General features: G+C 34.2%; 5 protein-coding genes across 6 annotated transcripts; 1 reads left to right on the top strand and 4 right to left on the bottom strand.

Moving 5' to 3' along the window:
* The first annotated feature begins 644 nt into the window (after nucleotides 1–644).
* Nucleotides 645–1,842, top strand: LOC107370145 (phosphoglycolate phosphatase-like). The gene has a single exon (XM_015938128.3). It carries the CDS (start codon nucleotides 830–832, stop codon nucleotides 1,769–1,771), a length of 942 nt encoding a protein of 313 aa, XP_015793614.1. The 5' UTR covers nucleotides 645–829; the 3' UTR covers nucleotides 1,772–1,842.
* Nucleotides 1,843–1,953: 111 nt separating this feature from the next.
* On the bottom strand, nucleotides 1,954–4,057 carry LOC107370146 (thyroid receptor-interacting protein 6). The gene is made up of 3 exons (XM_015938129.3): nucleotides 3,835–4,057; nucleotides 2,833–3,302; nucleotides 1,954–2,520 (listed from the first exon to the last, which is right to left on the bottom strand). Exons 2-3 carry the CDS (start codon nucleotides 3,244–3,246, stop codon nucleotides 2,398–2,400), a joined length of 537 nt encoding a protein of 178 aa, XP_015793615.2. The 5' UTR covers nucleotides 3,247–3,302; nucleotides 3,835–4,057; the 3' UTR covers nucleotides 1,954–2,397.
* Nucleotides 4,058–4,401: 344 nt separating this feature from the next.
* On the bottom strand, nucleotides 4,402–9,496 carry SMC1 (structural maintenance of chromosomes 1). Of its 2 annotated transcripts, XR_016198205.1 has the most exons (7): nucleotides 8,826–9,485; nucleotides 6,243–8,750; nucleotides 6,053–6,165; nucleotides 5,561–5,978; nucleotides 5,375–5,485; nucleotides 5,111–5,269; nucleotides 4,402–4,655 (listed from the first exon to the last, which is right to left on the bottom strand). XR_016198205.1 is itself a non-coding variant. In XM_015938110.3 (6 exons), the coding sequence occupies exons 1-6, from the start codon at nucleotides 9,345–9,347 to the stop codon at nucleotides 5,210–5,212; spliced, it is 3,732 nt and encodes a 1,243-aa protein (XP_015793596.1). In that variant the 5' UTR covers nucleotides 9,348–9,496; the 3' UTR covers nucleotides 4,402–5,209. The 2 variants fall into 2 exon arrangements, 1 of the variants encoding a protein (XP_015793596.1); XM_015938110.3 differs by having other exon boundaries at nucleotides 4,402–5,269; nucleotides 8,826–9,496.
* A 1,509-nt stretch (nucleotides 9,497–11,005) lies between these two features.
* l(3)80Fj (lethal (3) 80Fj) lies at nucleotides 11,006–19,011 on the bottom strand. The gene is made up of 6 exons (XM_015938093.3): nucleotides 18,001–19,011; nucleotides 17,768–17,933; nucleotides 13,108–17,701; nucleotides 12,899–13,042; nucleotides 11,550–12,833; nucleotides 11,006–11,477 (listed from the first exon to the last, which is right to left on the bottom strand). Exons 1-6 carry the CDS (start codon nucleotides 18,863–18,865, stop codon nucleotides 11,130–11,132), a joined length of 7,401 nt encoding a protein of 2,466 aa, XP_015793579.1. The 5' UTR covers nucleotides 18,866–19,011; the 3' UTR covers nucleotides 11,006–11,129.
* Nucleotides 19,012–19,507: 496 nt separating this feature from the next.
* Nucleotides 19,508–22,906, bottom strand: LOC107370054 (putative tubulin polyglutamylase ttll-15). Its single transcript, XM_015938027.3, is given in 9 exon segments — nucleotides 19,508–20,067; nucleotides 20,069–20,203; nucleotides 20,283–20,476; nucleotides 20,578–20,746; nucleotides 21,288–21,433; nucleotides 21,749–21,868; nucleotides 22,074–22,226; nucleotides 22,304–22,639; nucleotides 22,734–22,906. Coding segments are annotated over 9 exon segments (1,650 nt in total). The 5' UTR covers nucleotides 22,764–22,906; the 3' UTR covers nucleotides 19,508–19,700.
* Nucleotides 22,907–24,484: the final 1,578 nt, after the last annotated feature.

Here is a 24,484-nt window from a genome sequence, read left to right on the forward strand (position 1 = left end):
ACAACCCATGATTGATATGCAAAGGAAAACCAATGTTTCTAGTCTAAACATTTACATTTATAAACAACTTTACTCGAAAGACACTTTTACATATCCTGCTAGTCCAACAATAAACTATAAACCTGACTAACCAAATAGTTTTCCCAATGCAACAAAATACGAATCCTACATATTTTCCCCCACCCTGTTTCTCAGTAACCTGGATTCTGTTTAAGCTTTAACTATTATATTATCAGACACTCAGTTCAATCACGGATTTCAAGGTATGTAAAAATTTTCATTAGAATCCTTTCAGTTCAACCACAATTTTAACTCAAAAATTTCATACTCCGGCTTTATATTGTTTATATAAATGTAGATATTGATTAAAGTTCTACAATTGATTTTATTCAGATCGTTTGAGCAATCAAATAGATCCTATTCAATCTTTTTTGGACTTTCATTCCCTTTTTATCGTAAAATCTACTGCTCTTTCACCCGGTCAAAGTTGAAGCTGTGTGTAAATTATGGTCAAAGATATTTAACTCATAAATAATTTGGACTCAGCTCAATATGTAATTGCTTCCAAGAAATGGAGTAAAGAGATCAATATTGACTTCTCAAATTACTAAAAACTAAGTTAAAATGAAGATCAATTGAATTAACAATCTATTTCTCTGTTAAAAAGGACAACAAAACAAGAAAGATCTCATTTGAACAAAATATTTTCAGTAAACAAGTTGAAATTGTAATCGTGATTGTTTTTCAATCTTTGTTTGGTAAATTAACAAATATTATTATTACATTTATTATCAATTTGTTTATTAAAATCTGTATAAATCGTGAAAATATGATTACAACTAAAATAATCAACAGTAAACATGATGTTGATTCAATTATTCATGGTATTGATACGATAATAAGTGATTGTGATGGAGTCATCTGGTCCAACAAACAACCCATTGAAGGAGCTTCAGATTTTTTCAAGAAAATGAGATCAATGGGGAAACGGATTGTTTTTGCGACCAACAATAGCACCAAATCTCGAGAATCATTATTGGCCGAATTAAACAAATTCGGATTTGAAGCAACGATAGACGAAGTGATTGTACCCAGTTTGGCTACTACAATCGCTCTTGGAAAGTTATCTTTTACTGGTAAAGTCTTTTGTCTTGGTTCACCAGTTTTAAGAGCTGATATTGAATCGGCTGGGTTCAGTGTAATCCCTTCATCTTGCGATGTCGATGAGGACTTTGAAGAAGACAGACTTTTCAAAGATATGGCCTTAGATTATGGTTCCATCACTTATGACTCTGATGTTTCTGCTGTGGTCATCGGTATGCCGCACAAAGTTTCAACCATCAAGTTGATTAAAGCCTGTACTTATATTTCAAAAGTATCACCAGATTTAGTGATCTGCACAAACACCGATTTCTCATTTCCCGGACCTAATGGACTCGTCATCCCCATAACTGGAAGTTATGTTGAATTTTTTGAAAAGGCTACCAAGAGAAAGATGGTTTGCATTGGAAAACCAAGTAAAACCTTCTTTGACTGTATCAAGATTATTCATCCAACTGTGAATCCTTCTCGGACAATGGTCATTGGTGATACTTGTGATACAGATATTGCTTTTGGTCACAACAGTGATGTTAAATATACACTATTGGTTGGCACTGGTATCAATAGCTTAGATGATGTTGAAAAATTTGCTCTTGATGGACTAAATCATCTCATTCCAAGCCATTTTGTTACAAGCTTGAAAGCTTTTATTACCTTTTTGTCTGATTAACTGCTCAAACGTCGGTTTGATTGGGTTCAGATTTTAATTTTTAATTCCAACAGCCATATTCAAATATTGATTTATACAACACCTATTTTGGAATACGATTTAATATTCAATCGAGTTAAAAACTTTCATTTTTTGCATTTAAAAATTATAAAGGATTCACGGTTAATTAAAAAATTTGGAAATAGAGTTTACAAAAAAGGTTTTATTTATAAAATGAAAGAATTAAGTTTTAAAAGATGCAATTTAGCAACAATTATCAATAAATCGATGGTCACAAATAGCTTTTTTTATTACCAAAATTGAGAATAAAAGCATCAAAATCTGATTTTACAATCAGGTCTTTCAAAAGAAGCAAGCAGATCTCAGTCTTTGACCACAAAAGTAAAAAAGGTGGGCTTTAGCAATATATTATTGTGATCAGTGAATGAATGAGTGAGAGATAAAGTGTATGTATGTGTGTGAGTGTATCTTACTATAAGTGTTGGTTGTGTGCGTGGTTACATATACGTTGCTATTTATTGGTGATGTTAGGTTGATTTAAAGGATCATTTTTACCCATAAGCAAAAAGTTTTACATGGTTTGTTAAAGAAAATGATTCTCTTGACAGTTGATTAAGCAAGTAATCTTAGCAGACACTTGCTGTTAACTGTCTCACTCTTCGGGCGTTGCAGTTACGACAAAGGATATGCTCATCCAAAGGGTAACAGCCTCTTCCTTCAGCTTGAGACGATAGGAGGAGACCACAATCCTGTAAAAAAGAAGAAAAAAAGATGAAAAAGATGAAGATTAAAGGAAGAGAGAAAGAAGAGAAAAATAAAAAAGGTAAAGGAAAAATGAAGTAGAAAACATAAACAAGAATAAGTAAAAAGGAAGTAAAGGTTAGATTAGATTAATAACTTGGCCAAAACCAAAATAAAGATTTTAAATAGAAAGGAAGTTGTAGCAATTAACGATGGTGTTATGAGATGTGTTTAAAAATAGAAATCAGATGATGGTGTTGGTTAGGTGTTTAAAATAAAACAGTCACAAAGAGTTAAAGAGTTCAAGTAAAATAATTTACCTCACACTTGTAACAACTGACATGAAAATTTCTGTCGAGAGCCACAACTCGAACTGTATTTGGTTGATTAGGTTCTGGAATGATTGGTTTATCACAAACGCTACAACGAGGAGCGAACTTTTTGTTGAAATCTTCTATACAATGTATCTGATTCCCACTGTCAACAGTGAATGGGATTCCCTCCAAACCTTTACCGCAAACGGTACAAGTGAAACATTCAGCATGGTAAGGTTTACCAGTTGCTCGGAGGATTCTATCCAAGATGGGTCGATTACAGACGCAACATTTTTCCAAAGTGTTAAGATAATCATCTTCACAGTATGGTTTTCCGTCTAATGCATAAAATGGAAGACCTTGAAGCATACGATTACAGATGCTACATCTAAAGCATCTTATGTGGTAAACTTGATCCATGGCGGTGCACCCAGTGCCCTCGCTGAGGACCGCTTCTCCACATTTGTGGCATATACCTGATTGAACGATTAAGAGTAAAATATCGAAAATTAATCACAAAACAATGATGAGATCAAGAAAAAATATGCATAATAAAGAAAATAAAGTCAATGGGAAAATCCGAAGAAAGAGAAACATCGAGAAAGGTAGACTAAGTTTCACAAACAAGTCTAATACGATTTCAGTAAATTCTAGTCTATAATTTCACACTCTGATTTAAATCAAATAGTTGAGATAAAAAAAGCTGGGAAAGTTTTATATCTATTTATAGTTAAGAATTATTTGTATTACAAAATTGCTGTTGCTGAGTCAATAATTAATAAATATTAAAAATAAAGGACCGAACAATTTTACAAAAAAATATTCATTCAGTCTAGCAAAGAAAGAGAGGGCAAAATAGTTAAATCATTCAGCTCACAAGAATTAATCTGACTTTTTGATTGCCAAAGAATTTAAACTTAATTTAAAGCGAAGAAGTTTCAACAAAATACAAAAAGTAAATGAGAAATCGTCAAAAATTGAAAATCTTTTAAATGAAAATGAACTTACCAATTATTGATGGGGTCTCCGTTTTGTTTAGATAATTTGAATGGACCCTAGTCTTGAAAAGAACAGGTCTACGCCAGTAATGATGATCCACTTTGATTATTAGTTGATTATCGTAAGATGAATTATACAAAATTAGTCGTCAGTGTTACAAACCATTAATGAAATGAAGAGTGAAATGAGAAAATTACCTTTCTTCGCACTTTTTTCCTTTCACTCTTTCTCCCTCATTTTCATCAATGAAATGCAATAGGAGCGCTTCTTTTGAATTTCACTAACCTAAAACATTCACTTTCTTCAACTAAATTGGTATTTTCCATGAAATAATTTTCTGATTGATAAAAGCTTTTAATTAAAAAGATCATAATTTACAGAGTGACAAAAATAAAAATAGAAAATGATTGTTGAAACGAACTGCTAACCAAATGAAAAATTTGATGAGCATAAGGGTTGTATTTCATTGGAAATTTTGAAGTCTATGAAATTAATTAAACTGTTAATTAGTTGCTCAGCAAAAAAATTAAGAACACGTCGGATTATATTTGACTGCGAAGAAAGAATTGAAAACAATTTTCAACATTTACGGTAATTGGTTTAATGATGGAAAGAAAACAGTAGAGTGAAAAATTTTTGAATGATGAATATAGTGATTTCCATAATTTTGAATCTTTTTACATTATTAGTTGATTTTTGAATGATGGTTTGAGTAAGAATAAAAAAGGAATAATCAGGTGAATTTTCGTGAAATGAAATAAAATATTGTTGCTTCCTTGACCATTTTCGATAGATTTGGTTAATGTGAAGATTTCGTTTCCAAGTCTCATCTAAAAATGTAATTTAAGTATTTTATTGTATTAATTACAATGATATTGGTTGGAATTATCAAAATCATTTTCATCAGAATATCTGTCTCAAGTTAGCCAGTTATAATCCAATCTTTCCAATTTAACGTCTTGACCAATTCAAGTGTTTAATAAACATTTCTTTAGCCATTATCCTTAGGTTAGCGTTTGAATTGTTTTAAGAAATTGTGAAATTCAAACAAATTACTGATGTTTCCTGATGATTATGAAGCGTTGAATTGCGTATCCTCGATAATACTATGGTATAAATGAAATACCATAATGTGTGTCTTTGGTAATTCTTAAAATGAGTTTTATTCAATGGATGAGAAGTGATGAAAACGATTTTGAGAATATCCCTTCAACTTGGATCAATTAAAGTTACAGCTCTTAATTTTGATGATCAGATTTATCGCAAACAGTGCTTCGGCATTTACCTTTTTTATATTTATATTTTTTATGTTTATGTAATAATGAAACGGATATCTGATGAAGGATGAATGTAATACATAATGAATAATGGTAATGATGATTGACTATTCCTGATATAAGCTTAAATCTGCAAGGAAAATGTGGCTGATTGTACAGTCACCAGGCTAGAAAAAAGAAAAAAGAAAAAAGAAAATGTTAGATGAAAAAATTATAATGCGAGTTGATCTTGTTGAAAATTAAAAGTTACTGAGAAATTGATAAAAACTTACATCGGTTGTTACACCAACAACAGCGTCAGCGTGACCATAAAATTCCTCTTTCAAAGAGATTACGATACATTGAGTATCTGATTCTGTTTTTTCACGAATAAATCTAGCGACCTGAGAAGTAAGAAATGATTGATTAAATTTTTGCAATACTAATGGAGAAAGATGACAACTGTATAAAATAATTACCTTTCCGATATTGGTATTATCGAGAGCAGCATCAATCTCGTCGAGAACAAAAAACGGAGCTGGTTTATAGGAATGAATTGCAAACAGCAACGCAAGAGCGGCCACTGTTTTCTCACCTCCACTGAGGTTACTCATAGGCTGGAATCGTTTACCGGGAGCAACACAGTTGTAATTAATACCTTCAAGGTAAGGTTCTTCCGGATTCTCAGGAACAAGGAAGGCTTGGGCACTTTGGTTGGCGGTTAAAGATTTATAAATACTGTCAACTCGAGCAGCTACAGCCTCAAAGCAAGTATTGAATGCGTTTAGACGTTGTCTTTTGACGCTTTCGAAATTTTGCTTGGCTCTTTTTGATGCTTCTCTCAAATTATTAAGTTCACTGTCAGTTTCTCGCAGACGCTCTCGGACATCATCCAACCTAGACGTTCAAGTAAAAATATATAAATGAAACAATTATATTAAGCCAAATCATGAAAACAAATAAAAACTTACTTATCAATTGCTCTCATATTCGGTGCTTGGATCTTTCGCAGAGTATCTTTTTTTGCATTTATTTCACCCATCATTTCAGTTTCTTTTTTTCTAATTGCCTCCGGCTCATCGATCTAGAAATGAAATTGAAATTAGTTTCAACTCTTCTCAATACAATGTTTTTATTATGAATTTTAATGAAAATACTCACATGTTTGAGACTATTTTTCAACGTTGAATAGTCTGGAATTATGGTTGAGTCATTGTCGTAAGAACGCTGTGTAGATGGAGCTCCTTCATCATCAAAATCATCATCATCGCCTCCGGTGCCGTTAGCCGTACCGTTTGCAGTGTTTTGACTTCCATTTCTATCTTTGGAACTTATTGTGCCTAGAGATCCACTTACTAGAGGTAATTCAATGCACTCGAGTTTGCAAGTTGTCAAAACTGCATGACGATCTGCTTTTTTTGATTCTAATCGACATTCAAGAGCCATCAGCGATTTCTGAATGGTACTGATCTCTTTTTGAACACTAGATAGAGCACGTTTATCCTCTGATATAGCATCCTCTACTTTGTCACATTCAGTTTTCTTTTGAATTTTTTCAGTTTTCAATTCTTCCACTCTATCCATTTCCTCCTCGATGGCTTTCATCTCTTTCTTCTCAGTTGCTCTAGCATCTTCGAGATTTTTTTCCTCCATTTGAAGAGCTTTCTCCCAACGTTTGACGTTATCATACGTATCTTTACTTTTTTCATAGGACAGTCTACTAAGAATTGCATTCTTTTCATTGTCCAGTTGCAATTTACGGTTAGCAAACTCTTGACTTGCTTGAGTCTGACGTTCCTCATACTGACGAATATTGGCAACTCCAAGTTCCTTACAGAAACTTTCAAAAATTTCATCTTCAACGGTATTCATAGCTGTTTTAATTTCATTAATTTGTGCTTCCCGGGATGACATGGCTTCTTTAAGTTCAACCATTTCAGGATTCTCATTTTGTAATTTTTTCTCGTTTTCCGTTATCTCCTTTTTAATTTCTTCATTGCGCTTCTCAGCGGCTTGCATATCGATCCTACAGTAACGTAAACGGGTTTCCAAACCTTTAATTTGGCTTTGAATTACCATTAGATCACTTTCTTTACGAGTTTTCTTTAGCTGTTCTTTCAATTCTTCAGCTAATTTTTCTTTTTCATATTTCAATTTGTGGACTTCTTTTTCGTCCCATCTACGGGCTCTTCTTTCTAATTCTGCGGAACCTCCAGAGATGAAACCACACTTCTGATAGAAAGTACCATCTAGTGCAACAGCATCATAACGACGACCATCACCCAAATCAAAAGCAACTTGAGCAGCATCCTCAGGAGTTTCACAGACTAATGCATTATTGGTGGCAAATAGAACAGCTCGTTCAATTTGCGGAGGATCGTACTTCAAAACATCATAAACAAGTCTCACACCTTTTGGACTTTGAATGTTTCGGAGACGTTCTTTCAAAGGTTTCACTTCGATATAGTCAAGAGGTAGAAAAGTTTCAGGCTCCATCATTTGATCTTTGAGGTATTGAATACATCTTCGAGCAGTCTCTTCTTTATCTATAACAATTGCCTCCATGTGTTTACCCATAACTCTGGTGATAGCCATGTTGTAACGCTTATGAATGGGTTTACAAAGATTTAACATACGATCGTAAACACCGGGATAGAGTTTCTTTAGATGATCAACAACTTCAGCCTTCTTTCTCCTTCTTTCATCTTCGTGACGGTCAACCTTGGCATCTCCCAATTCACCGTTTATTTGTTCAAGTTTCTTATTGATGGTGGTGACTCGTTCTTTCGCAAATCTGACAATTTCGTCAATTTCCTTCTCCTTTTTTCTTAACTCACTGAGACTTTGTTCACTCATTGAAATGTTATCTTTAAGCTTGTCAATTCTTTTCATATTTTCTTCGAGTTCATTTTGCAAAACTCTTATTCTGGACTGGATTTGTTGTTGGTCTCTTTGTTCTTGTTCGTATTTGTCAGAATCAGCCTTTTGCTTTCTCTCCAATGAATCCAAGTCATTCAAGTACTTAGAAGACAAACGAGTAGCTTCTTCTTTCAACCTATTGTATTCTCGCCTCTGAGATTCTTCAAGAACGATTTCCCGATTTTTGTTCGCATCTTCAGCTTTCATCTCACTTTCAAAGACTGCAATTTTCTCGTTAACTTTTTCCAGCTCTTTAGTTAATTCCATGATTGCTTCTTGATGATTCTCGTCAGCTTTTTTGGCAGCAGTCAATGATTTTTTGGCTGTTTGTAATTTTTTCTCGATATGAGAAGCATTTTCTTTAGCTTTTATGTATGCAGGTCGTTTCTTGTTCAAATTCAGTTCTACATCTCGAATTTGTTTGTCGATATTGGCCAATGTTTTTGTTATTTTATTAAGATTTTGCCTTTTGATCTTAATTTCTTCTTCTGCTTTTTCTTTCTTGCGAACTTGTACATCCAAATCATCTCTTTTCTTTTTCAAGTCACTTTGTAGACCATCTATTTCTTTTTGTATATGATACAATTTGAAAAGTTGCTGGTTAACTTGTAAAATATGAAGCTCCTCTTTAAGAGTTTGATATCTCTTAGCTTCATTGATCTCGCCTTGAGCTTCCTTCTTTTCTGCAGCAATACCCTTCTTTTTGACAAACATATGATGTAACTCTTCTTCACTGCGATCCATTGTAGTCTAAAATAAAACATGATAATAATTAAATATTTTTACAATAGAATAAATAATATAGATAAAGTTATTTTTACTAACCTTTTCATTGATGTAAGACTCTTTAAACTCATTAGAGTGAGATATTTCTTCAAACAGTGAAGTAATTTCCCGTGGATTTTTCATGGCAATTGACTCCACAGCTCCTTGATAGACAAGAAAATTTCTAGCTTTCACGTTGATTCCAAGAGTTTCTAACCTTTTGGCATAATCCTGTTTTGACACTGGATTGTTGTCAATCTTATAGTCCGAGCTGGCTCCTTGCACATACCTACAAAACCTTGTCTGTCGACCACTCTCGGAGTCTTCATACACCAAAGTGACTGATGCTGAATTACTGACAGGGCGACCTATTGATGCTCCATGGATCAGTTCAGATAATTTTTTAACTCTCAAATTGGATGCCTTTTCACCGAGCACAAAACTAATTGCATCCATAAAGTTACTTTTACCACTTCCATTGGGTCCAATAACCGCGGTAAAAGGTTTCAATGGGCCAACCTTTTGTTGTCCCTTGTAAGACTTGAAGTTTTCAAGTTCGATGAATTTAAGATATCCTGGCATGGTGAAACCAGATGTATTTACATGGAACAACAATTAAAATTTACAATGAATAATGGAAAAAATAAAATTGTTTAAAATAGAATTAATCAACATTAAATTTATTTTGTCTGAAGCTGCTGAAAATTTCTCAGCTAACAAATAAGCGCCCACGAAAGCAGAGCCCTCTACTGTTACTTAAACAAAACAGTTTATTAACTTCAATCCATTGGATTGAATCCAGTCTTTGTAAGGTTCCATGAAAATTTTTTTTTTGGTTATCTTAATTAAGTTTGTTGAAAATTGAATAAATTAAATTTCTAAAGCACATTGGCCTTGCAGATATGAAATTAATGCATGTAACATGCTTTATTTCAGCGCGAAGTGATTAAAATGGCAATAAAATTAGATGCAATAAAAACTCGTACTGTTAAATTCCCGCCATTAATAAAGATGCCCAGTCCTAATTTAATCAATTATTTTTCTCTTGTTTTTACTAATTTTGTTCAAATTTAAGTGGATCGATTTGGTAATGAAGAATTTAAAATTTATTTCAAACACTAGCGGGTTAAAGTTTTTGATTATGGAGCAACGATATTTCTTGCTTTAAATGGTAATGTGATTTCATACAATTCGTCCTTTAATATTTGCATAGGTGATTAGACTGATCATGAAATGAAATGATTCTATTTGATCAAAATTCAGACGATCATACAAAGAACTAACAGTTATAGCGCAACTGTTGGATTCCTTGACTCGGACTTCTCGGCAGCAGTGTTACTGTCGAGTAACCGGTTAAAGCAATTTTATTTTTATAATTTATACAAACGAATGCATTGAGTTTGACGGTTCTTTTAACTTTCTTTGCGCATCTAATTCCCATTGGTGTGATAGATGAATATACGGTTAATGCCTAATTGTAATCTTATCACATCGATGGGAATTGGATGCGCAAAGTAAATGAAAAGCACCGTCAAACTCAATGCATTCGTTTGTATAATCCTTTCATTACTTAAATCTTAAGCGCTGTTTCTTTCTGAAAAGTAGTTTTTTAACAGTCTATTGTTAATCCAATGCCATTAATAGTGCTTTTATTCATTTTACTCATTGAAGATTCACTTGGTAATATAATACATGATTGATTGTTTATCTGTCAATCGATTATAGCTGCTGGATCTTTTTGGTTGGGCAAGGATTATTAAGAATACTGTCATTACAAAGAGTAAAGAAGAAGAGATAGCTCTCAATAGGATTCAATGAGAAGTTTAGTTAGCGGTCCTCAACGAGAGGCGCTCAAATCAGTCACTTTTTCAATCTCTTTCAATTTAATTTTAATCTAATTTTTTTATCTAATCTATTAAAAATACCTTTAAAGCGCCCTCGCCAGAGCCACTTTGTAAGCTTCACAAAATTGTATTGAGAGAAACCTCTTCTCCTTTACTCTTTGCTGTCATTAGTTGAAAAAATAATCTTTACCATCAATGGTTTCTTTAGTTAAATCTTGCGTAGTAAAACTATCAATAGCATGACGACGCTGCTAATTGTCATAGTTAATGGAGATGGGCACTGATTAGTGATAGATTTAAATTATCCGAAGAGGCAGCTGAAACATCTTTAGAGTCTGTCATCCGATTGTAAAAGCGATTTAATGAAACGGGAATGAAATGAGATTTAATACAAAATAATGTCTTCAAAATATTTTTATTAAATTCAGTTAGCAAGTTGGAGTGATTTAGAAAATTCAAGAAAAAAGGTATGAATGCGAAAGGAAAGGGAAGAAAATTAAAATTAATCCAATTCGCGCAATCATGTTAGTAAAGTATCATCAAACTGCTCTTCTTTAGGTTCTGGTTGTGCCAACACTTTTTTCAAAGTTTTGCTTATGCATTCTTGAAGGACTTCTTTAGCACCACGATCTAAAGCAGCAACCAGCTGTTGAGCACATTCTTCGTCTGATCTTAATTTCAAAACAGTAACCAATGCTTGCTCCGAATTTGACCTAACAGCCGTATTTTTCTCTTTCGTTCCCATAACTAATAAGGGGACAAGTGTTTTTAGGAAGCTCATTGGGAACGGACATGGGAGGTTTTTAGTTAAATATATTGATGAATTAGCCACCGTTTGTTTGACTTCATTATTTGCGTGATTCATACACTGTAAAAAAAGAAAGAGAAAGGATTAGCAATGTGAAAGAGTGAATCAAATTGATGAATAAAAATAACTAACTCTTGCAAAACTGGAAACTAAATTTTGAGGCAATTGGTCATCTTTTGGTATTTTATATAGAAAAACATAGGCACAAGATTTAACTCCACTGCAAACAACAGGAATCCGATCTGTAGCTAGTTGAGCAAGGATATGCTTGACGACCTTTTCTTCCCATTCTGGTTTAAGCATTCTTTCGGGCGCCTCTTTTAAAGCGATTCGTAGAGCTACTGATTGACCATGGCGTCTATTCCAATATGAAGTTGGTTCATCTTCTAGAAGATGATCTTTCGCAACATTTTCTAATTCCTCATTAGATAACCATTTACAAAGAGTTCCTAAACAGGAAGCCGCTGCATTTCGAACACTATCGTTAATACAATCAAGTAATGATGTTGTCGTCGATACAATGGCCAGTCTATTATTTTCCGTTATCTTTTCTCCGGCTTTCAAAATACCAAGTCTCAAAGCATACAACATTGTTTCTTTTTGTGAAGGATCATCTCCTCCAGTTAGTGCTTTTATATTATTGTGAATTTCAGCAAAAACTGGATCACATCGGGGGTGAATGGCTATTAAATGACTCATTGCATTAGCTGCTCTTAAGCGCACAATACGATTATTATCGACTAAAGACTTGAGGAAAGTTTGCTGTAGTTGAGGTATGAATGGACGCAAGAAAGAACCTGCTTTTGAAAGGAGAAGTGATAAAGTATCGAGGACGGAAACTTTCACATTCCAAGAGTATCGATCTCCTAAAATTCTGATTAAAGGGCCAGCTATATTAACAACAGAAGATTTTAATGCTTCAGGACTAGTTAATTGGATAACTTCGGACAAACCATCAGCAGCTTGCTCCTTTTGTTCAGGGTTACCATTGAGTATTGCTTCTCGGAAGATTGGCAAAATTGGTGTGATACCTTTATCTAAACAAAAACCTGGAAGAAGGGTCGATTTTTTAAGATCACTTGCTGCATGACGCACAGCAGATCTTACTTCTCCAAGGCATTCAATTTGTTCCTTAGAGTCTAAACTCTTTGTTACCGAGGCAAGTGCTTCCCAGCTTAGTTGGAGAACTTGTTCATTGGAGTCGATGAATAGAAGAATCAAACCACGAATTAATTGAGGCACCAAAGAAGAGAAGGCAGCTTTAGTTTGACAACAATATACAAATAATAACTGAACAGATGCTCGACGAACAATTACTGACTCATTTCTAGCCGATTCTAAAAGGTGATCTACAATGGTTCGAGTTCCTTGTTCATCGACGACAGATAAAATCACTGATTGACAATATTCCAATTCCTGAAAGTGATAAATAGATGTCAATAAGCGTTCAGATATCAAAATAATAAATAATTGATATTTACCTGTTTTTCATTTGGTGTATCCAGTGCTCGACTCAATGAAATAAGAAGTGCAGGTAAAATTTTACCAAGATGTCTAGAAAGTGAATCACCAGCAACAGTTGCTAGAAGTGAAATAGCACGAGTGTTGATTGGAGGAACAGTCAACTATAAAGGAAAATATGATTAGATAAATAATCAAAATTAAACTGAAAATACAAAATTTAAATTACCTGTGGGACTAAATAAGGAAGAACAACTCGACTTTTGATGGCCATGATTTGACGAAGACCATCCAAAGTATACTCTCCAAGAACAGGATCACCAAGTTGATTCAATAAATGAGGTAAGATTTCATCAAGAGCTCGAGAACCAACCGCTGAGTGTAAGCTATCGAATGTTTTTGCTGCAGCCTGTCGAACCTCGGGCAATGGATCATATAAAGCTTTAGTAACAGTTGGAACCAAAGAATCAACAAATGCCTGAACCATTTCTCGACTTGTTGAAGACATAATCTCACTGAGTCCAATACAAACTCCTTGTCGCTGATCTGCTCGATCAGATTCTAATCCTTGTTCTAAGATTGGTATAATTTCGGGTAAAACTCGTTCTCCCAATTTTTTAACTAAATCACCCAATGTTCTAGCAGCAATCTTCTGCTTATCATAGCTGTTAGAAGCTAAGCAACCAAGAAGCAGAAGGAAAAGAGTAGGCATAATTTCTTTCAGGGTTTTTGGAGTGTTGGATACAACAACCTTCCATACATGAAGAGCAGCTTGACGAACTGCTGGTGAAACATCACAACGTCCCATATAAAGTCCTGAAATAACACGATTACGCCTTTCAAGTCCTAGACAAGAAATAATTGCTTTGTATGATTGCTCAGTACCAAAGTTGTCATCTTCATTAGCCGTTTCAGTAGTCATTTTACCAGATACACCAGAAATTTTGTACAGAAGATCACCGAGAAGTTGAACTGAACTGTAACGGATACGCCAATTTTCATCAAATAAACCTTGTTCAAGTTCAGGAAGAAGCAACTGGATTGCAGTGTCGGCATACATATTGACGATACGTTGGCCTGCTTTTAAAGCAGTTTCACGAACAAATTCACTTTCATCAGCCAATGCCTTCAAAACTGGATTGATAATGCGTCCAATGTATGGAATAAAGTCTTGAGTGAAAACCATTGGAAGATAAATAAACAGCATAATGTAGCCATCCTTAACATGAGATGGAACGTCATTACGTTCTGAGGTTGCAATTATTTCTGGCATAAGTCGGTCCAACTTTTCAAGACCTAAACCTCCCATCACTTCAGCTAAACCTTGAGCAGCACCTGATCGATCAACGGATGATCCATCAGATGTGAGAGTAGCCATGAGCCATGGCATTAGTTCATCAAGAACTTCTTCTCCCATTCCTTTGACCATTGCTCCAAGAGCTCGAGCAGTAACTGCACGAACCTCGGGAGCTGGATCAAGAAGAGATTGTTTAAGACCAGGAATAATCGATGGTAAATATGGAGAAAGGTCTTTTTGGTCAGTCAATGAGTACATATTACCAATAATTTGTGCAGCCATTTTACGAGTTTCAGTAGAGCGACCTTGAAAAGCTCGTTCAGTAACCGGCATGATAAGAGCTAATGATGGTGCGTCAATGAAATGAACAAATTTAGTGTTTAGCATAGTTGTTAGACATTTTTGTGTTTTATTAGCAGGATCTTGAAGTGCTTCCAATAAAATTGGAACGATTGCTTGAATTTCTGGATTACGGATAACAGAACCAATTTGTTTCAAGGCTTGTTCAGCAGCTTGCTGGACTTTAGGATGAGAATCGGACAGAACAGACATAAGTTTAGGAACAATAGATGGTAGGCAAGATGATAATTGTTTGGGAGCACAAAAGGCCATAGCTCCAAGTAGTTCAATTGAACCTGTCTTGGTTCTCCATGAATCTTGCTCCAAAGCATCAAGGAGTGATGGTAAGACTAATCTAACGCCGTGGGCACTTAATTTGATCATGAAAGCCTTTGCTGTATCATCTGTCGCTATACGAACCTTGGTGCTCTTATCACCGAAACAAAGTAAAAGATTGGGTAGAATATGTATGATATAAGGCTCAAATAGTCTTCCCAACATAACACAAAGACGCTCAAATGCAAAAAGAGCACCTTCACGATGATTAGCATTTTTCTTATTAGTTATTGCTTCTGTAAGTGTTTCCATAATACCAAGTTGTTTCAATGATAAGATACCTAAACCTTTAACAATTCCAGCAATACCGTGAGCAGCACCACGACGTTCACCATGTTTATCCGATTCAAGCAAAAGCTGCAACAATTTCTGTACAATTATTGGCGCCTCGTCTTTAAATGCAGGTATCAACGGAGGTAAGCAATTAGCCACAGCTTCTTGCACAAGTTCAGATGGAGTAGACAATGTTTCGATCAATTTAACGACAATCGGCTTAACTTTTGCATCATCAGTTTCCAAGTGTCTAGCAAGAGTTCCCATGAGAACGACTACACTTCTTTTAACTATGCCATTTTGTGTATTATCCTGAGCCTTGTCTAAGTATTTACGCAATATATTTAACAATTGGTTCATGCATTTTTTCCCATGTTTATCGGCTATGCTAATACCAACTTCCAACATTTGACTTTGAACGTGTTCATTACAGTCACCTAAAGCCAATGGAATTAAGAAATTAGCTGTTTCTACCACAAGTTGATCATTCAGGTGACCAGCTATTTTTGTTAAAACAAGAGCTGCCCCAAGTCTAGGCTCATAAGGGTCAATTTGACTTTCAGGATTAATACGACCATATGGATCCTTTACTGGAGGAGGAGCCTTGGCACGATTCTTATAATAAGTCATTAGCTTGTGAACTGTTGGTTTAACTTCATTAGGATAAATTGAGAGTAGACCATCCATTGCAGAAGCTACAGAAGACCTTAAATTAGGTCCTGCTTCATTGAGATCTTCAATTATGGCTGAACAGAGAATAGGCGAACTTTGAATTTCAATCATTTCCCATAACCTTTGAGCTTTACAAACGAGTTCTTCGTTCGTATCGAATCTAACAACCCAGCCTCGTTGTCGAAGAGCAACTTTAACTGGTGTCTCCTTATTTGTTCGAAGATAATCGGCCATCAATATCAGTGAGTCAAGAGAGACTTCTCGCACAGTTTCCAGTTCACTTTTGAGTCTATCCAGATATAATAAAATCTCTTCTTTGTCAGGTTTTGCACAACCTTCATCACCACTACTAGATTTTGCAATTGATCTGATTGCTTTCATGATGAGTGGTTCAAGGTAAGGAATTGGTTCCTCTAAAAAGTTGTACAACCTTTTCAAAGCTTCATATCTAGGAAGATATTGAGGATTGATAAGATATGCGCTTTCATCAATCTGGTCATTTTCATCAATCTCAGGCTCTTCAAATCGCATCTTTGAATGTTCAATTGTTATTTCTAAACATTTCTCGATTAATTCAGCATCTTTTACGTCAGCTCTCATGAGATAACTGAAAAGAGGGAAACAATACGTAAAAGCAGGAGCTGTTAATCGCATGTAAGCCGATGATGCCAATCGTTTCTCGTACTTGTCTCTTGATTGTGGAGGACAAGTTTTCTCGTGAAGATAATTGATAATTTGTTCAGTCACAACTTTAAGATCCTCTTTAACCCATTCTTCTGAAATTGGATGATATGGTTTTAACAGCCGTAATATGGTGTAGCCAATTTTTTTATCAAAATCATCTGGAGTTTGATTATAAAGGAAGGAACACTCAGCTAGAAATATGAAAGTATTAGAAATAATTTCAGAGCAAAGAGGTGACTGTATGAGGTTGATAAGCGAAGGAATCACTTTGTAAACTTGAAAAGCTGTTTGCATGTTGTTTCCTTCAACCAATGAATGAAGATAATGGATGGCAATTTTCAGATCATCATTTAAAGTTTTAAGGCGAGCTCGAATTTCGGATTCTTTTTTTAGTTGTGCTTTTTTGGCTGCCATTTGTTTCTCATTTAATGGTTCTTCTTTATTCTGTTTCTTTCGTTTCGCCTCAATTTCTTTTCGTAATTCAAGTTCAGCTAATTGTTCTTTGTAAGAGTATAACTTATTTTCTCGTTTGATGTTCTTCGTCTGCGTTTCTTCTTTAAGTGCAGTTACAACACTTTTATTCCATAGCTCGCCTTCTGGAAATTTATATATTTCAAATTCTTCAACTGTGATTGTCTGGAGATCAGGATTGTCAAGGATTTCCCTAAGTTTAGCAAATATTCGATCCATGAATTGGTCAGGAAAATAACATACTAAACTTTTGATGCAATTACATTGAAGAGGGAGACTGTCTTTCTCTTTGAAAATTGACTCACATAGTTCACCAGCTATTGAGGTGATTAAAGTGTCTACTTTGCTTGGCTCAGCCAATTTTTTGACCATTGTTATCCAAAGTTTGGGTTCAGCTTCATAAAGAACAGGAACATGACATGCAACAAATGAAGCAGTCAATACTCTACAAACATGATCCTCAGATAATCTACCAGCGGTTAAACTAGTACTTGTAATGCAATTGATCAAAGCTTGAATGTTTACTGATTTTGATCCATCAGCTGTAACAGTGGTTTCACTTTCTTCTTTGTTTGAAATTGCTGTCTTCTCGTGTTTTACAAATATCTCTTTGAAACTTGACATCAATGATGAATAGAAATCCACCTCACTTATGCTGTCTAACAATTTACGACATACTTTAATTGATTGTTTTCGGACCTCTGAAAATCCTGGCGATACCATGAGATGTACCATGGGAATACCTATAAATCTAAACAAAAAAAGAGCACATTAATATTCAATGCAAAGCAGAGCAAATTGAAATTGAGACACAAACTTGATCTTATCCTTGATTTTGCTTTCATAATTGAGACATATTTCTTCAATAAACGAGAGCAACATTAATTGAGCTGAGGCCGGTACTTGAACAACAAATTTATCCTGTAGGTAAGGTAACTTCGCCAACTCTAAAAGACCGTTCATAGTCGATTTATATTTTGTTTCTAAAGATAACAAAGATAAAAATGGCTGTTGAAAATACATCCAAATGATTCCTGATTTCTTTCTTACCTAGTTGTTTATTTCGATAGAATACTTTGATTATAATAACAGCTGCATATAGCCCCTCAGTGATCATAGGAATCTGTGAAACCGATGCGTTGAACGCCCTTGCAGCCGATGCTGTTAGCAAATCCATTAAGTTAAGCACTTGGTTGACGTTGTCATCATTTAATGCAGCATTGACACACGCAAAATATGCACTTTTGACAAGAGGTTGAGTATTCTTAGCGTTGCATAACTCCTTGACCCGACTAATTAACGCAGTTGGCATTCCACCCACAGTAATTTTTTGACACCAAAGTTGCATTTGACTGGAAGCATGAACAATGGTTCCTTCATGAACTTCAGATTTCAAAAATGTCAACAGATGCTGACACGCTATTTCACTCAATGCTGATGCTGATGAGCCCTCTTGAACACTGTGATGACTGAGAGCACCTATTCCACTAAGGGTACCATATCTTTGTGTAATTATTGTTAATTTACCTTCCGATCCTTTTAGAATGCCAAAATAAAGATTTAAAAGAGTTTCAATCGCTGCTGAATCAGTACATTGAGCAGCTAAGTTTTGCGTTCCGGTAATGGCAATTTTTCTGAGATCATCATCTTTAGCAATTAAATTAACACCAATCATTTTACCAAGCTCAGCCACGTACGGACTCAAATCGAGGGACAAATTTTTGATCAACTTGGAAGCCAATTCAAGATTAATCTCAGGGTTACGGAGAACTGATCTCTGTAAGGCCGGTAGTAGTTTATTTTTAAACTCCTCATGACTGATTTGTCTTAAAACCTCAGAACCATCTTGAGAAGAGGCTTCGACGGGTAAATTTAAGCTCTCAAGAAATTTAATCACATTGTCATTCACTTTCATGGTCACAAAACTAAGGATATTACCAAATTAAACAAATTTATGTAATTTGAACTCAAACCAACTGATATTAAAAAACTCTAAAGTCTAGAGTCTAGACAACAAAAAATTGAAGCTCGTGTCTTCTCTACAGTAAGGGACGGTATCATAATTATGATGACGTTAATATTTTCTCACGTGTTTATTTTAGTCAGGATTTTCAAATACATGTATTTAATGACTCAGGATAAAACTAAAAGTAATTGGATTCGTGAAAATTTTAAACTGGAATCATCCAAAGTCAACAGCTGTGATCATATGCAGATTCATGGATTATGAGCTCCAATTTTCGGATTGTTTCTTAATTTCAAACCGCTTCTAACATTACAGATTAATGTATGTGATATTTCCAGTGACATCTCGTTCTCAGAACTTTCCTCTTGAATGGCTAAGAAATAGCAATTTGATGTGCTAACAGCCCGAATTGCTTGCAAAAGTGTTGATTTACCCTTACAAAATTTCTTAGTTTTATTGATAAAATCGAGCAGTTAAAAACAGAATTTTTCTCGGCCAACTGAACACTTTCTGTATTATAGCTTGATTCTCCAGCAATTCAAGACTTCAAAGACAATTTAAGTTTACCGGGAAATAAATGTGATTGATCAATAAACAATTATGGGCATTTTAATTGATGATTGTCACTTAAAAACAATAATTTTAACTAGTGTGAACGATGCAAGTTGGACAAGTACTTTAACAATCATATAATGATTCTAACGATATTGAAAGGTTTGATTCGATCTCATTCAACAATATAAAAGGCGTGATTTTTGATTTTTAAAATAACTCACTGATGGTTTCATGTGCACCACTCTTTATTTATAGCACATTTACCTTTGAACCAGTCTGCTTGGATTTGATTTATTGTATCAGTTGGATTGACTGAGTTATTTTTCGTTGATGGTATTAATCTTTTAGAGTTCCATTTTGAACTATGCTCCAAATAAGAATCTTTGAGATTCAATTTGAGACTATCTGATAAACACATGTAACACGTTCGACAAACTTCAGAACGACATGACATGAAGCACTCTTCCGATGTGCATGAATCTTCATTAACAGCTAGATCTTTGTCAGCGACTCGAAGATTCCAGGAATCAGATTCGTATTGGGGCCAATCCTCGAATCCATCTAATCGAGTTAGTCCCACCAGAGAGAATAAATTGTATAACTTGCTCATAAAGTAATTTGTTTGGAGCAAAATGAGCTGATGATAAGTTGGAAGACATGTTAGCTTCCATGAGATAAACATTGAGAACTTCATCCACTAAAAAGTCAAATCGAACCATCTCGAAAAAGTTTCTAAATTAAAGAGAAATAATAAACAGTTGAAAATTCACAGTCTTAGGAAATAAAAACCAATATAAACAAAGTAAATTACCGATTTGATTCGGGAAAAGTCATCGAAGAAAGTCTTGCCATTGATGCATCTTTCTCTTTGTAAACATTCGTAATTGCTTCTTCAATTCGGTTCCACATCATTTCAGGGTCTTTACCAATTGACTTGAGATAGATATTTAAAGTTTGCTTCATGTTGTAATTCAGTTCGGTAAAATATTTGCTCAAACTTGGCATCTTTCGATTAGACAAAAATTGATATCATTTCATTAAACACTATGAATATTTTTCCATACCATTGATAGTCAATAAAATCGAGACAAGAATGAACAACTCACCTCCCAGATCGGTGTATAATCATCTCCAACAACATAAGACTGAAAATCACTGGCATTGAATGGATTGTATTTGTTTCCACACCACCGGAGGAGTGCGTCTTTATCATAAATGTAAACTCTGAGAGGATTGATGGAAGTTTGAATGACATACAAACCAATATCAAATTTTCTGAAACGAACAAACTGATTGTAAACAATTTTTAAAAACTCAAAACATGATAGAAAAAAAGAGTATTGACTGCTTCATGCTAAAATTAAATAAAATAATGAAAATTCAAATACACTAGAGTACCCGGTTAAAGCAATTTTCACAGTCGCCATCTATGATTTTATGAAAATTTACATCGTTTTTATAATTCATATACAGGGTGGGGAGAAAGTTTCTAGGCAGTGACGTAACAATAATTGATTAAAATGTTATAGAAGGTGGAGCTTAAATGCCTAGAAACTTTCTCCCCACCCTGTAATCCTGTCACTTGCCTAAATTTTAAGCGCTATCAGTTTCTGAAAGTCATTATCACTAGATGGAGACTTACTTACTGTTAGAAAAAAATTGCTTTAACTGGGTACTTTAGTGTATAGGGTGTTGAGAAAGTTTATGTAGGGAAAAAACTATCCCTCAACACCGTATAAAAAGAAAATTATGTTTTTCCCCTAAAATTGAAGCATAAACTTTCTCAACACTCCATATATTAAACATGTTCACTTACTTTCCGTCAATAAGAAGAGGATTTTGAATATATTCTTGTACAAAGTGTCCACTGTCATCTAAATTAATTTCGTCAATCTTTTCTATCCAAATTCCTCGATGATTGTTACTCTTCTTGACCCAAAGACGATCAGGATTATTTTTAGCCTGTTGAAATACAGAGAAATTATTATCGGAACAAAAAGAGTTAACAAAGCAAGTTATCAAGCATAATGATCAACTAACAAGTTGATCAAGTTGTTCATTTGTTGCTTAATAGGTTTCGAAGATTCATTTTTTGAATGCATTTTAACCTCTACTGAAAGTATTAATACAATTAAGTTAAATTCAGTTGAGCAAATGAAAGAATAAACAATTCCCTCAAATCAAAATATATCAATACATCGTATAAAGACTTGATTTTGATACAATTGGAGGGAAAAAGAAAGTGATGTTTAAAAACTGAAAATGGTGAAAACTTACATATTCAACAAACTTGTCCTTTTCTTTAGGTAAATGGAAAGCTTTCGGTATATGATCCATAGATGTTGTTGCAAGACTAACCTTGTTAGTAATGTAACCAGAACCAGGAAAATGGTTAACCTAAACAAAAAAAAAGATTGAAAAATTAAAACAGATGAAATCATAGATCATAGTTGAAACGAAGCAAGGCTAAAATCTGTTGCTGAAGAAAGAGATGAGCCACAAATGTTTCTACCAAAGCTTTATCTCGAATCGATGAGGCTTTTACTCAATTTTTCCTCAACATAACTGACTAAATTGGTTTTTTGATTGGATTTAAAATTACCTTTTGGTGTGGCCGGAGAGAAGTGAAAAATTCTTTACCAAATGGGTAATCATGAGACCACAAAACATCCCATTCTTGATTGAATCCATCTACTCGTTGATAACCAATACGGTCCAATGATTCAATAACGTGACGAAGATAGCCAGACTCCATCTATCCCGGTAAATATAGATTTATTTGTTTAATTTAAAACAATAACAAGTGTGCATAATAAGATGAGATATACTTACATTTCTTCCAATTATCCAAACTCTTGGCTTGCCACTGGTCAATAATGCTTGACGAACTTGGGTTGAGTTTTTACCAACCAAAGATGCTTCCTCGTCAGTCAGGATTGAATCCAATTTGGAAATGTCTATGGACCCATCGGAATTCATTTTGTACACCATTCCCAAATTAAAGGCAGTTAAAACTAAAACAACTGACAATAGACTAGTGATCAAATTTAAGCGAGATTTTATGCAGGAATCCAATTTACTGTTAGCAGATGACCTGACTTGATTTAAATCTCGGTCAATCCCACCACTTTGTTTGCTTTGTTTTTGGGTAGAGTCTCCAGCTGATTTCTGGAAAGTGAGTTGTTGAATAGATTTGCACCGGTATTAGTCATTTGTTGATCATTACTTCTGAAAAATTAATCTTTAGGAAGCCATTTCTTACCTTGTTTGTTTCCTTACGTTGCCGTATCATTTTAAACAAACAGAAAATAAAAGTTAACTGCTAACACAGAGTTATAAGGGCAAAGTTTTTTTCAAAACAAAAATGGTGGTTGACCCAAGAACAGAAGATGGTAACAGCAATATGATGCTGATGATTATTTAGTGAATTGTGTGAAGGTAAAAAAGATATGATGTAGCTCCATTCAAATCGCCATCCTCATGAAACTTGACTTTCAACTTTTAAAGATTCAGATGATCTTCTTCGTCGCTCTCACATAAACATTTGAACTTTCTTAAATATGATTAGCATTTCATTCGATTATGATTATGCTGATGGTAATAATGATGACGATGAGACATGAAAACAAAGGCATTTTACCCTTTACCTTCTTTTCACTTCAATAATTTTGGAATCAATTGATTATTAATAAACACTCTTTATTTGCACTTTCTGTATATTCACTGAATTATCAAAATTTTTCAATAATAAAATGTTTAAACATCAAGGAAGTCACAAAGGAAGTCAATAATAATGTTTACACCGATATAAATTTATTACAATTAAAATTATTGCTACATTTGTGATTTATTATTTCTAAAAATCAGTTAAGTTTTAATAATTTAGTGATTGAGCAGCTCATGTGAGTTTGAATAACTTATGATTAAGACGCTTTATTTTTATTATTTTTGTAAGTTTGACAATTTTTATGGAATGCTGATAAATGATGCTCAATAATATTCCGGAAATTTCCTAGCAAAATCTTTATACCGTATGAATCTTAATTAGTTAATCCTGACGGGCTCGAACCTAAGATGTCATGATGCTGATTATTTAATTGTGGAAATAGAAATTTTGCAATTTGTCTTTAATTCTCCGTAGAAGGCACATGAAAATTAACTTACCCCTTAGTAGTCTCTCTCATAAGTTTCATCCCTCATATTTGAATGAGAAACAGGAATAGAAAGAGACTGACGAAGAAGAAGAAGGTCTCTTTACAGGGTGTAAGGAAAGTTTTGGCAAGTAAGCTCAGTCGACTTCATTGCGTAGAGATCAAAGAGTAAGGTAGAAGAGACAGATATTAGGAAGGTAAAGACAAAAGTTTTGCCTTTTCCCAATATTTGCTCCTATCTCCCTACTTTACTCTTAGGTAGGAATCCTAAAGGGGAATCACTGGACCGGACTAATTGTTTAAACTGTAAAATTGAATTGTTTCCCCCTGAATTTCACATAGCTGTCAGCATCCAAAAATTCAAAAAAGTCAAGGCAATACTGTATTTGTGATATGAAAAGTCAAGTACGTCCTATTCCCTTTGAAACAGCTTTATTAAATCAAGCCAACGAACCTTTCCAAAATTGAACCCAAATTGCTTATTTGTTATACAATTGGATTGAGCTGTGAAATAATATTTCATCATAATCAATCTTCAACTCAATCAAATCATTTAATTTGATCATGAAAATTTCTAATGTAATGTTATTGCCCTTTTCATTTAACATACATTGACCTACGCCTGTATTGTCATAAAACATTGTTTATGTTGAAATATGTAACAGTTTGGATTTCGCCTTCTGTGGACCGATCTGTTAAATCTTTTATAAAAATCACATTATGGACAAAAAAAGGTCCAGACGTCAACCTTGATAATTTAGAGAAAACAGCTTTTTTGATATTTAAATTGTGATTTGAATTTGCTTTTTTGAATCACAAAAAAAGTGAATTACACTAGAGTACCCGGTTAAAGCAAAATTCA

This window comes from Tetranychus urticae, chromosome 1 (assembly GCF_039701765.1).
Source record: "Tetranychus urticae isolate SD_2017Ah chromosome 1, NJAU_TeUrti_SD_1.0, whole genome shotgun sequence".
Classification (NCBI taxonomy): domain Eukaryota; kingdom Metazoa; phylum Arthropoda; class Arachnida; order Trombidiformes; family Tetranychidae; genus Tetranychus; species Tetranychus urticae.